Source organism: Salvelinus alpinus, chromosome 22 (genome assembly GCF_045679555.1).
Source record: "Salvelinus alpinus chromosome 22, SLU_Salpinus.1, whole genome shotgun sequence".
Classification (NCBI taxonomy): domain Eukaryota; kingdom Metazoa; phylum Chordata; class Actinopteri; order Salmoniformes; family Salmonidae; genus Salvelinus; species Salvelinus alpinus.
The window spans coordinates 33,726,789-33,740,801 of NC_092107.1; the positions used below are offsets into that span (position 1 = coordinate 33,726,789).

The following is a 14,013-nucleotide window of genomic DNA, read 5'->3' on the forward strand; positions in this document are numbered from 1 at the left end:
TATAATTGCTCACCCTTTTGTAAAGGAACACAGTTCAGGTTGAGTTTGTTCATCACTCAAGCGATGCTGCTCTCACTTCACCACCTGGATCAGTTGGAATAAAAGGAGAAAACAAATACAAATACAGTGATAGAATGGGACCGAAGATGTTTGCTCTGAGCATTTCTCTGTGAAAATACAGAAGGGCTTGAGGGGTCATTGCTACAGCGACAAGACAAACGATTAGCACCACTGACATTACTTATGATAATTTGCTAATAACTTTTTAAGCCTTTGGAGAATCTTGGTGTGTAATAGCAAATCACTGAGTAATTGCGCCTCGTGGTGTTTGAGTGGAGGTGAGTTGCAGCTGATCCAGGGCCTTCAGGGAAGTGGAATGTATTTGCATTCTTGGTTGTTCTGGTCTTCCAGTTTAATCCAACGTAGAAGATTAAGGTAGAAAAATCTGCATTGTTGTACAAACAAGCTGCTATGGTGTTACCAAGATCATAAGAGTGGCATTTCCTGAATAAAAAAATAATAAAAAAATAATAGTTAAAATGTTTTTATTCAGTCATTCATACATTGTTTGTGCGCTGTCATAAATTATTTTGGTATTTGATAATTGAAATTTGGTCTCCTGATTTATTCCATGAGCAAAAAGCTGAGAAAATCTTGTTCCAAATGTGAAATTTGAGATAGATTTAGGAATAGACTAAATACTGAATGACACCATTGAATTTGATGGTATCTGGCAATTGAATAAAACAATTTTATTGAAACGGAATAAACATAAATTGTTATGAATACAAACAGAGAAACTGCTATGGCTTCCCAAAGAAAACATAGGAAGTTATTGTACCAGCAAAAAAAATGATAATTTACCTCTAGAAATGCTAGACACACTTTTAGGTAAAAGTGATTTGTGAGTTAAAACATACGTCCCATGTAACAGTAAGAAAGGATTCAGCAAAACAGTTACATTCACATCTAGAGGCCAAAATACAATTCCAGCCAATCAAGCAGATTCTGGGGGTCTGACCACTTTTCTCTCTCAGTGATGTTTATTTTCTTCGTGAGGGATGGAGAATAAAAAGTCAAAAGAATTGCAGCCAAATGTTTTTTCGGGGGGTATTTCTGTTGTTGTACTTCTGTCAAATGCCTTTTTCATGTGTCTTCTTCATTACCTTAACCATAGTTACCGGAATAGTCGCCACCTTGCTGCTGGGCGATGGGCTGAGACCCCCAGTTCTACTAGTTGGTCTGCCGGCGCTTTGAGTCAGGCTGGACGAAGACGTCTGCCTTCCTCTTCCCGCCCCCATGGTTCCCCCTGGCTTTTCGGTTACCGCGGCCCCTCTGTGGCTGGAAGGGTCCCCCACGGGCCCTTACTCTGCCATCCCTGGGCCCTCCAATGGGTGGACCCCTCTCCGCATAGCCCTGTGTGGGTGGTGGTCTGCGGGCCCTGGGTGGGGGTAGGCCTTCCCTGCTGGGCAGTCTGCCATGGCCCCTCATGCTGTACAAGTCCTCGTAACCGTAGTGGGGGTCCTCGTAACCGTAGTAGGGGTCCTCGTAACCGTAATAGCGGTCCTCGTAACCGTAGTAGGGGTCCTCGTAACCGTAGTAGGGGTCCTCGTAACCTCTGCGGGGGTCGTGATAGTCAAAGCCGTAGTAGTCATCGTAGCTGTTGTAGTCTGGGGGATAGGCGGCATAGTCCCCGCTCCCTCGGCCACGGACCCTATCTGGTGGAGGTATGCGTGGCGGTGGGTGGTTGTAATCAGCATCATTCCTGCAGAAAACATATCAGCTTCAATGTAATCCCATGATGGGAGATCTACTCAATCAGATAATAGATTAGTAAATCCCAGTCTCTGTGGCCTCACCTTCGGTTTCTGGTGGCCTGGCGCTGAGCATTTCGCGCTTTCTTCCTCTTTGCCATTCTTATCTCAATCTCCCCTCCCCCCAGCTCCTTCCCATTCATTTCTGCCATTGCCTAAGACAAACAGGAAAATTGTTACATAGCCGAAGCAAGGCAAACCCCCTCCAACAAAAAACTGAAAACAATTAATATGTTTTAACCCACCTTCACAGCTGCGTCCTTGTCTTCAAAGTGGACAAAGGCGTAGTCTTCTATCTTATTCAACCGGTCCACTTTGCCAAAGGCAGAGAAGGTCTTCTCCAGTAGCTCCTCTGTGACTGAGGCGGCCAGCTTCCTGACAAACAAGACCTTCACCTGCTGACTCACACAGACATCAAAGTTCAACTCAGTTTAGAAAAGTATAAATAAAAGCACAAGTTGAATAAAAGACAACAGAAGTGGAACACAGAGGGGTAAAACAAAAACAAGAGATGGGGAGAGAAAGAAAGAAGTGTGAGAGCGAGTGAGATCCACAAAGTGAGAGAGAGAGATGAGACTCACCTGGGCCAAGGCACCCGCATTGCGCTCAGTGACCGGGTTGGCCCACTCCACAGTGACCGGGTTCCCCCACACCATCACCGTGTCACTCATTAGGCAGAGGCGGGCTTCGGCTGCAGACTTGTGGTCCTCGTACTCCAGGAAACAGAAGCCACGGTTCTTCTCCTTGTCATCCGTCTGGGGGTAGAGGATCACTTCCTGAAGCCCCTCTGGAGGAAGAAGGAGAGTCACATCACTGATATCTGACCAATGATGACCCAAAGAATATAAAACAGTGTAAACAAAATTGGCCTGCACTTAACTGACCTGTGACTTTGCTGAAGTCCTCCAATATATTCTCTCTGGTCTTGTTCTTTGGGATTGATCCGACAAACAGGCGGTTGTTTGCTACGGATTTGCATACTCCAAGGTATTTCCTAGACCGGATTTCATAGTTGTCACACTGAAAACAAGAGTAGAGGAAAGATGGCTTTGTAGGGTTGAAAAGGTAGCTGAAAGTGGTCCGACAACTGCTCCAATGAAATATGTATCACATCTTGGGTCGGTTTCTCAGACACAAATTAACTCTGGCCCTAGACTAAAAAGCACACCCAATGAAGATTCCCTATTGAAAGCGATTTTTAGTGCAGGACCAGGCTTAATCGGTGTCTGGGAAACAGCCCCTTGGTTCTTAGAAGATAAACTAAGACTATAGACTGGCTGCAGGGACTTACAAGTTTCACTGCCTCAGTTGCTGCATCCTTGCCGCAGAAGGTAATGAAGGCGTAGCCCCGGTTCTGACCTGACAGTGGGTCCATCATTAACCTCAGGTCCCAGATTGGGCCCGCCTTCTCAAACAAAGGCACCAGCTCATCTTCATACAGGTCCCTGGGGATCTTTCCCACAAACACCTAAAGGCAGAAAACAGAGCCTGAGTGAGGGTTACACAATGTGATCGGGGAAGACTGCTGTAGTGTTGCTATCAACTTTTCTGTTGACATTCTTCCACAGTCTTGCAAACTCATTTATCTTCCCTATATCAGTCAATGGCTTGCCACGATGACCATGACCCTTTCAAATAATGTTACTTGAAAACGAAGCAACTCCAGCAGCTTTACCTCAGTTCCAATCCCAGGCTGTTCTCCTTTAAACACTTCCTCTGGTGGGGGCCCTCCGTATTTCCTCTGTTCGGTGGTGACGTCCAGGGTGTATCCTGTCCGCTCCAGCAGTGCCTGGGGAACACGTAGACATCAGCATAACCACTGCATAACTACACAACCTGAGCAGGTGTACAGACACACACAGGAAGTTCTATTGACGCAACTGAATGAACTTTCAAACTGCTGCATTTTACCTTGATCTTGGACTCAGCAGGAACCTTAGTGGATTCTTGTACTTTACTTCCTTGCTTTTCCCTCTGTCTGTACATCTTCATAGCTGTACAAAGAAAAGCACTTTTGTTCTGGAAATTAAACCACAGCAGAATTGATTTATGTATTGGTGTTATGAGCAGAGGAAAAATGATAGACCTCAATGTCAACTTCTTAGACTCTAATGCATCATAATTTAAACTGACTTCCATTCATTCTCGTTCATTCAGCTCCCCCTGTAACTCACCTGCACATGAGATAGGTCACTTTCTTTGAACTGTGAGAGTACAGACAGCGCTCCCTCTTCATTGAATGCCCGCAGAGCATCGATGACCCCCTCTTCTAGGTCAGCGTACGCCAGCAACCCTGTGGGTACAAGACAGATTACTACTACTACAAACTGGCCTTTCATGGATCCTCGAGCAACATCACGTATCTTTAGAAAATAGATTAGACTCAGCCATTGTATGACAGATGCCCCACCGGTTGAGAATATGTTGTCGAGACTCTCAGCCACGTTCTGCCGCAGTCCAGCATCGATGAGTGTCTGGTAGTTCTCTGTGTGCTCACCTTCGGCCGCGACTTCCATAGGCTCATTTTCCTCCTTCATTGGGGCAGAACTATCGTTCACCTCGGCAGCAGCCATTCTCCTGGGAGAAAGGGGAATAGAGATAAGATAAAAAAACAGAATTTCAGTTAAAATGTTGCTCATTAGAACATAATATTTGACATTCTAATCTAAAACACAATCATATTGTTTCAACTGCTTTTTACAGATCATGACACTAGTAACTTGTAGAGAACACAAACGCCCCCATTTCTAACATGCATATTTGCAAATGCTGTCCTGTTGCAATAGTTACTCCCATCTAGCTATCCCCCCGAAAGTACTCAACAGTTCGCAAGAATATACCGTTATGCTTGTTAACGCTGCAGCTCAGTGTAAACAAGCGTAACGGAACGGTTGGTATCTTCTGGCAATCTTAACAGTTTGTATCTTTCAGATGGTAGCTAAAGATGTTGTAAATGCATCAGAAATGCTTAAACATTCATTTCAATGCGAACAATCGTGGTCTGCAATAACAAATACCTGGATACAAGTTAAAGGTACGTTTATATCGGGGGCAAGCTAGCTACAGTACCTAGTCAACTTAGTCAAGCCAAAGTACTGTATATAAAATGTTGCTTTGCGGTGTTTTTCTTGACTTAGCACCGTCCCGCCCCCTTCCAACAGCCAAAGTTAGCTAGCTAAAAGACTGGATTGTCACAATTTGGAACTTTCACATCCAACCAAATAATCGTTTTAGCGTTAGAAATACCAACATTAAAAAAACATAACCTAGTATCAAGATTCATAAGCTTGGCTACGCAAATAGCTAGTTAGCAGGGCTAACGTTAGCTAGTTAAAGACAAGGCCTGTTAGCTTGCTGGACACCTTTCAGAATTCGAATAAACCATCCGCCAAAAGAGGTGAACAATTAATAGTTAACAAACACGTACCTATCTTTTCCAGAAAAATAACAGTATCGTAAAATATATTTTTTCAGCAGTTACCCAGAAGAGTGATCCAATATGGCAAATATGAATAAGATGTTTGAGAAGAGTCGAAGCGAGAGGGATTGCTTCTTCTTCGATAGGGTTTAACGGCGGTTGGCATCCAATGTTAATGGTGCATTACCGCCACCAGCTGGACGGGGTATTGAATAAGCAACTTTTTATAAAACATTCCGGGAAAGATGGAAAACGACATCATACAAAATAAAACACATCAACTACAAATATAAAACATCATACTTCTTCAATCACAGTCCACTTCAAAATTACATCCCTACACAGGCTACATTCACCAACAGAATGTATTGCACCGCCTTGGCTGTGAAATCATGAAGACCCAAAAAACATTCAGCGGCATTCACAATGAATCCAATTTTCTTAGACTTCTTCTCCAATTGTGCTGTACAGTTTGACCATAGCAATAAATAATACAAAGTCCACCTTTTTAACATGTAGCATTTCACTATCCCTCGGTTGATGAGAAACATTCACAGGTCGTGGTGGCTCTACTATCATTACTTCTTTTCCGCCACTCGTTCCTTCCAATTTTCTCACTGCCTCCAGATAGGAGACACCTTTGCAACCTCATTCTCCCTAACAAGGCACACCAAAAATTCAGGCGCATGTTCACCTCCACAGTTGCAGCATTTCCCTTCATCTGGCATATATTCTTCCCTTCTGCACACACTTGACACAAGACCAAATCTTTTACATTAATGACACTGAAGGGGCTTGTACACAAAAGCTCTTACAGGGTATCTCATGAATCCTAACTTCATGTGTTCATCAAAGAACAGTAGCATGGATGAAGTGAACTTCTTTTCTACGTCCACCATGCAGGTCAATTGACGTGCACCAACCACTCCATCGATGTCTTCAGTTATATCCTCTGCCTTTATTTCTTACACCACCCCAGAAATAACCCCATTGATAGGCGCCCTGCTACCAAAATCCATGCAGGAAACATTCCACTCCGCAGACACACAAAAAATCAAAATGAGACCACTTCTTGTGACTTTCACCGACTCCACACTTTCTTCCAACACATTCCAGATTTTCCTGGAGATGTTAAACGGATTTCCAAGTAGCATTGATTCAAAACCCTGACTCCAACTAAAAACAGGTCTAGCAGTTCCCTATTTTCCAACATAGCTTTACTACTAGTTTCCCTTTTTCTTCGCCACTGTAACCCATTCATTCTCACTTTCTGTACCATTAGCTTCACTTGACTCACTAGCAGCTTCAAACAAAACCTCAATTTCCACCATCTTCCCGGGCCCCCAAAATCTGTCAACGAAAGACTTCTTCTTCTATGATATAATGGCGGTCCACAAACAATCGTTTAAGTAAATGCCGCCACCTTCTGTGCTGGAATGCACGATCAATCATGATCTGCCCAATTCTGTACTAACATGAAAATAAAATAAAAACAAATAAATCCCTACTAAGCTATACTACACCGTCCCCCTCCCCAATGCCATGAAACATTATCATGCTGAAACACTCCTCCATTAGGATTGTTCAGCATGCCAACAACCATTTCAACAGTAACATCTGTTACCCCAATCTCTCTTTTGCAGTCTCCACAATAACCTTCAACCTGGCATTTCTGCTTTCCACAAACCGAGTCGTATTGATAGCCTTACCAATAAAATCTATTCAGTCAACTTTACTCATTATCAAAGTGTCCTTTGACACTGCACACAAGGAAATTCTCAAAGCTGCTAATGAGAACCTTGACGACCTTGTACCTAGCCGGTGGGGATTCCGGTGGGGTGCCCCCACCCAGGCAGTGGCAGTGCTGGCAACACTAGCTGCAGTAACCCATGGGGAGGGGGTCACACTCGGACATTCAGAGAGGGGGTATATTATTGTGGCCCTGGCGGCACAAAATCAAAGTCGGACTGCATGGAGATGCGTGGGGACATGGTCATGACGGGTGGCCGTATTGTGGGTGTTTCAGGACTAAGGTGTACATTTGACCACCATTATCTAGGATGTGACAATGGTAAATAAATCTCTCAATTTTTGCTCATTATTTTGCGCGGTCTTGCAGGCCTTCTCATGCAGCTGCAACTGCAGTAACATTTGTAATTCATGACCCATCTTGAGTTGGGCTCTGGGATGGTGCAATTGTTGAGAAAGTGAGCTTATGGTTGTGTGGGGGTAAGGGCTGAGTGTGTGTGTGTGAGTGTATGTGTGTATCCCACAACTGTTGCGAAGGAAGAAGTAAAAGATGTTAGGGACAATAGAGGATGATCCACAGCTATATATAATACAAATCGAGGTGAGGGCAATGGAAATGCATATGGCAATTGATCTACTACAATCCGGTAAATGGCACTGTATGCTCTTTTCAAAGGATGGATCCCAGTCGGTTCAGGGCTATGGGATACAGGGGGTCGAGGGTGGTCTGCCGGGCATTGGGATGACAACCCAACTCGGGTTGAGGAGGGCTTTTAGCGGGTGGAATAGTAGGGACCAATTGGAGGTTTACTTAGTAGAAATGCAAATATCATGGTACAACTATATAGACACTCAATCATTATGTTACTTTTTAATAGTACGTTTACAAAAATATATTCTGATTAAAAGACTGAAAGGTGTGTCTCATTATGGTAAGTGGTGAAATAAGTATAGCCAGTTACAATTGTAATGGCTTAGCAGATAATAAGAAAAGACGATCAGTATTTACCTGGCTAAAAGAGAAGGATTATAATATCTATTGTTTACAGGAAACCCATTCAACAGTTTTAGATGAAGTTTTGTGGAAAAAGAACTGGGGGGGCAAAATATATTTCTCCCATGGGCAAAGAAATTCAAAAGGGGTGATGGTCTTAATTAACAATAATTTTGATCCAAATGTGCAAATTGTCCAAACAGATCCTCAAGGTAGATGGATTATTTTAAATATGTTATTGGACAATAAACAAATATGGCTGGTTAACCTATACGGTCCGAATAATGATGATCCAAGCTTCTTTGAAAATATATATAAGAATTTATCAACTCTACAAGCAACACTAGACTCTATTATTATAGTGGGAGATTTTAATACGGTCTTAAATACCTCTATAGACCGGAAAGGAAATCACACTACAAACTATCACCCTCAGGCACTTAAGGAAATCATGAATGTCATGGATATATTGGAATTAGTGGATATATGGAGACTTAAATACCCTGATTTAGTGAGATATACATGGCGGAGGCTGAATCAAGCTAGTCGTCTTGACTACTTTCTTATACCATTCTCTCTGGCACCAAAAGTTAAAAAAGTGTTGATAGGGGATAGAATGCGGTCGGATCATCACATAATTTTTTATTAATTTTTTTATTTCACCTTTATTTAACCAGGTAGGCTAGTTGAGAACAAGTTCTCATTTGCAACTGCGACCTGGCCAAGATAAAGCATAGCAGTGTGAACAGACAACACAGAGTTACACATGGAGTAAACAATAAACAGGTCAATAACATGGTAGAAAAAAAAAGAATCTATATACAATGTGTGCAAAAGGCATGAGGTAGGCAATAAATCGAATAATTACAATTTAGCAGATTAACACTGGAGTGATAAATCATCAGATGATCATGTGCAAGAAGAGATACTGGTGTGCAAAAGAGCAGAAAAGTAAATAAATAAAGCAGTATGGGGGGTGAGGTAGGTAAATTGGGTGGGTAGTTTACAGATGGACTATGTACAGCTGCAGCGATCGGTTAGCTGCTCGGATAGCAGATTTTTAAAGTTGTTGAGGGAGATAAAAGTCTCCAACTTCAGAGATTTTTGCAATTCGTTCCAGTCGCAGGCAGCAGAGAACTGGAAGGAAAGGCGTCCAAATGAGGTTTTGGCTTTAGGGATGATCAGTGAGATACACCTGCTGGAGCGCGTGCTGCGGGTGGGTGTAGCCATCGTGACCAGTGAACTGAGATAAGGCGGCACTTTACCTAGCATAGCCTTGTAGATGACCTGGAGCCAGTGGGTCTGACGACGAACATGTAGCGAGGGCCAGCCGACTAGGGCATACAGGTCGCAGTGGTGGGTCGTATAAGGTGCTTTAGTAACAAAACGAATGGCACTGTGATAAACTGCATCCAGTTTGCTGAGTAGAGTATTGGAAGCTATTTTGTAGATGACATCGCCGAAGTCGAGGATCGGTAGGATAGTCAGTTTTACTAGGGTAAGTTTGGCGGCGTGAGTGAAGGAGGCTTTGTTGCGGAATAGAAAGCCGATTCTTGATTTGATTTTGGATTGGAGATGTTTGATATGAGTCTGGAAGGAGAGTTTGCAGTCTAGCCAGACACCTAGGTACTTATAGATGTCCACATATTCTAGGTCGGAACCGTCCAGGGTGGTGATGCTAGTCGGGCGTGCGGGTGCAGGCAGCGAACGGTTGAAAAGCATGCATTTGGTTTTACTAGCGTTTAAGAGCAGTTGGAGGACACGGAAGGAGTGTTGTATGGCATTGAAGCTCGTTTGGAGGTTAGATAGCACAGTGTCCAAGGAAGGGCCGGAAGTATATAGAATGGTGTCGTCTGCGTAGAGGTGGATCAGGGAATCGCCCGCAGCAAGAGCAACATCATTGATGTATACAGAGAAAAGAGTCGGCCCGAGAATTGAACCCTGTGGTACCCCCATAGAGACTGCCAGAGGACCGGACAACATGCCCTCCGATTTGACACACTGAACTCTGTCTGCAAAGTAGTTGGTGAACCAGGCAAGGCAGTCATTAGAAAAACCGAGGCTACTGAGTCTGCCGATAAGAATATGGTGATTGACAGAGTCGAAAGCCTTGGCCAGGTCGATGAAGACGGCTGCACAGTAATGTCTTTTATCGATGGCGGTTATGATATCGTTTAGTACCTTGAGCGTGGCTGAGGTGCACCCGTGACCGGCTCGGAAACCGGATTGCACAGCGGAGAAGGTACGGTGGGATTCGAGATGGTCAGTGATCTGTTTGTTGACTTGGCTTTCGAAGACCTTAGATAGGCAGGGCAGGATGGATATAGGTCTGTAACAGTTTGGGTCCAGGGTGTCTCCCCCTTTGAAGAGGGGGATGACCGCGGCAGCTTTCCAATCCTTGGGGATCTCAGATGATACGAAGGAGAGGTTGAACAGGCTGGTAATAGGGGGTGCGACAATGGCGGCGGACAGTTTCAGAAATAGGGGGTCCAGATTGTCAAGCCCAGCTGATTTGTATGGGTCCAGGTTTTCCAGCTCTTTCAGAACATCTGCTATCTGGATTTGGGTAAAGGAGAAGCTGGGGAGGCTTGGGCGAGTAGCAGCGGGGGGGGCGGGGCTGTTGGCCAAGGTTGGAGTCGCCAGGAGGAAGGCATGGCCAGCCATTGAGAAATGCTTGTTGAAGTCTTCGATTATCACGGATTTATCGGTGGTGACCGTGTTACCTAGCCTCAGTGCAGTGGGCAGCTGGGAGGAGGTGCTCTTGTTCTCCATGGACTTTACAGTATCCCAGAACTTTTTGGAGTTAGAGCTACAGGATGCAAATTTCTGCTTGAAAAAGCTGGCCTTTGCTTTCCTGACTGACTGCGTGTATTGGTTCCTGACTTCCCTGAACAGTTGCATATCGCGGGGGCTCTTCGATGCTATTGCAGTTCGCCACAGGATGTTTTTGTGCTGGTCGAGGGCAGTCAGGTCTGGAGTGAACCAAGGGCTATATCTGTTCTTGGTTCTGCATTTTTTGAACGGAGCATGCTTGTCTAATATGGTGAGGAAGTAACATTTAAAGAATGACCAGGCATCCTCAACTGACGGGATGAGGTCAATATCCTTCCCGGTACCCGGGCCAGGTCGATTAGAAAGGCCTGCTCGCAGAAGTGTTTTAGGGAGCGTTTGACAGTGATGAGGGGTGGTCGTTTGACCGCGGACCCGTGGCGGATACAGGCAATGAGGCAGTGATCGCTGAGATCTTGATTGAAGACAGCAGAGGTGTATTTGGAGGGCAGGTTGGTCAGGATAATGTCTATTAGGGTGCCCATGTTTACGGATTTAGGGTTGTACCTGGTGGGTTCCTTGATGATTTGTGTGAGATTGAGGGCATCAAGCTTGGATTGTAGGACTGCCGGGGTGTTAAGCATATCCCAGTTTAGGTCACCTAACAGAACAAACTCTGAAGCTAGATGGGGAGCGATCAATTCACAGATGGTGTCCAGGGCACAGCTGGGAGCTGAGGGGGGTCGGTAGCAGGCGGCAACAGTGAGCGACTTATTTCTGGAGAGATTAATTTTTAAAATTAGAAGTTCGAACTGTTTGGGCATAGACCTGGAAAGTATGACAGAACTTTGCAGGCTATCTCTGCAGTAGATTGCAACTCCTCCCCCTTTGGCAGTTCTATCTTGACGGAAAGTGTTATAGTTGGGTATGGCATATATATTTCTCTTACAGAATTTCCACGTGGGCGAGGATATTGGAAATTTAATCAAAGTCTACTAGATGATAAATTGTTTAGAACTAGGACAGAAGACTTTATAACTGACTTTTTCAGACATAACATAGGTACAGCAGATCCCCTTATTGTATGGGACACTTTTAAGTGTGCCTTTAGAGGCCATGCAATTCAGTACTCATCTATAAAACAAAAGCAATTTAGATCAAAAGAGTCCATATTAACAAAGGAAATTGAAGGACTAACAGTACAGTTAGATAGCAATAAAAACGGTACCACAGAGGCACAGAATAAGTTAGAGGAAAAACAAAAAGAAATGGAGGAACTTATTCAAGAAAGATCCAGTGTAATATATTATAAAAATAAAGCGAACTGGATGGAATATGGGGAAAAATGCACCAAATTCTTTTTCAATCTTCAATATAGAAATGCTACCAAAAAAAATGTATTAAAACTTGTTACAAATGATGGAGTCACGCATGATTCACCAAAAGATATTTTGAAAGAGGAAGTAAAGTACTTTAAGAATATGTTTTCGTTTCAGGCTCCTCCATCTCCACTAACTGAAACTAATTGTATGGATTTTTTTCCTATTAATAATGTAAAATTAACATCTGTACAGAAAGACTCATGTGAAGGCCAAATTACAGAGGAGGAACTGCTTGATGCAATTGGGGCCTTTAAAGATGGGAAAACTCCAGGGCTGGATGGCATACCAGTGGAAGTATACAAAACTTTTTTTGATATACTCAAAGGACCATTATTAGCTTGTTTTAACCACTCCTATATAAATGGTAGATTATCAGACACGCAACAAGAAGGTCTGATATCGTTATTACTGAAACAGGACCCAAGTGGTATATATAAAGATCCAGTCCAATTAAAAAATTGGAGACCTCTTACACTTCAGTGTTGTGATGCAAAAATCCTAGCAAAATGCTTGGCGCATAGAATAAAAAAAGTTTTGTCAGATATTATTCATCCTAATCAGACAGGTTTCTTACATGGACGATACATTGGAGATAATATAAGGCAAGTACTGGAAACAATAGAACACTATGAAATATCGGGGACACCAGGCCTGGTTTTCATAGCTGATTTTGAAAAGGCTTTTGATAAAGTACGACTGGAGTTTATATATAAATGCCTAGAATATTTCAATTTTGGGGAATCTCTTATAAAATGGGTTAAAATTATGTATAGTAACCCTAGGTGTAAAATAGTAAATAATGGCTACATCTCAGAAAGTTTTAAACTATCTAGAGGAGTAAAACAAGGTTGTCCACTATCGGCATATCTATTTATTATTGCCATCGAAATGTTAGCTGTTAAAATTAGATCAAACATTAATATTAAGGGATTAGAAATCCGTGGCTTAAAAACTAAGGTGTCATTGTATGCTGATGATTCATGTTTTCTTTTAAAACCACAACTAGAGTCTCTCCAGGGCCTCATAGAGGATCTAGATACCTTTGCTATCCTCTCTGGATTAAAACCAAATTATGATAAATGTACCATATTACGTATTGGATCACTAAAAAATACACATTTTATATTGCCATGTAGTTTACCAATTAAATGGTCTGACGGAGATGTGGACATACTCGGTATAAAAATCCCAAAAGAAAGAAATGATCTCACTCCAATAAATTTTTATAGAAAGTTAGCAAAAATAGATAAGATCTTGCTACCATGGAAAGGAAAATACCTGTCTATTTGTGGAAAAATCACCCTGATTAACTCTTTAGTCATATCACAGTTTACCTATTTGCTTATGGTTTTGCCTACACCTAGTGACCTGCTTTTTAAATTATATGAACAAAAAATATTCCATTTTATTTGGAACGGCAAGCCAGATAAAATTAAAAGGGCCTATTTATATAACGAATATGAATTCGGAGGGCAGAAATTATTAAATATTAAAGCATTAGACCTCTCACTAAAGGCATCAGTCAAAAAAAAGTTATACTTAAATCCAAACTGGTTCTCTAGTAAATTGGTACGAATGTCTCATCCTATATTCAAGAAGGGCCTTTTCCCCTTTATTCAGATTACACCTGCTCACTTTCGGTTGTTTGAAAAGGAAATAATCTCCAAAATATCCTTATTTTTTAAACAAGCCTTAGAAAGTTGGTTGCAATTTCAGTTTAATCCACCTGAAAGGACGGAACAAATAGTACAACAAATATTGTGGTTAAATTCAAATATAGTAATTGATAAAAAAACTGTATTTATTGAAGAAATGTTTAAAAAAGGTATAATTTTTGTGAATGATGTCATAAATAGGACTGGTGGAGTTATGTCACACATGCAGCTA

The 14,013-nt window shown here is 42.5% G+C and overlaps 1 protein-coding gene across 3 annotated transcripts; it reads right to left on the minus strand.

The window, feature by feature from the left end:
- Positions 1 to 528: 528 nt before the first annotated feature.
- Positions 529 to 5,425, minus strand: LOC139549444 (heterogeneous nuclear ribonucleoprotein R-like). 3 transcript variants are annotated; one of them, XM_071359945.1, is made up of 11 exons: positions 5,296 to 5,425; positions 4,312 to 4,391; positions 3,989 to 4,107; positions 3,726 to 3,833; positions 3,490 to 3,603; positions 3,106 to 3,282; positions 2,699 to 2,834; positions 2,396 to 2,601; positions 2,060 to 2,212; positions 1,860 to 1,969; positions 529 to 1,765 (listed from the first exon to the last, which is right to left on the minus strand). In XM_071359945.1, the coding sequence occupies exons 2-11, from the start codon at positions 4,385 to 4,387 to the stop codon at positions 1,234 to 1,236; spliced, it is 1,731 nt and encodes a 576-aa protein (XP_071216046.1). In that variant the 5' UTR covers positions 4,388 to 4,391; positions 5,296 to 5,425; the 3' UTR covers positions 529 to 1,233. The 3 variants fall into 3 exon arrangements, with proteins under 3 accessions (XP_071216046.1, XP_071216044.1, XP_071216045.1); XM_071359943.1 differs by having other exon boundaries at positions 4,225 to 4,391; XM_071359944.1 differs by having other exon boundaries at positions 4,225 to 4,391; positions 5,242 to 5,377.
- Between the last annotated feature and the right edge of the window lie 8,588 nt (positions 5,426 to 14,013).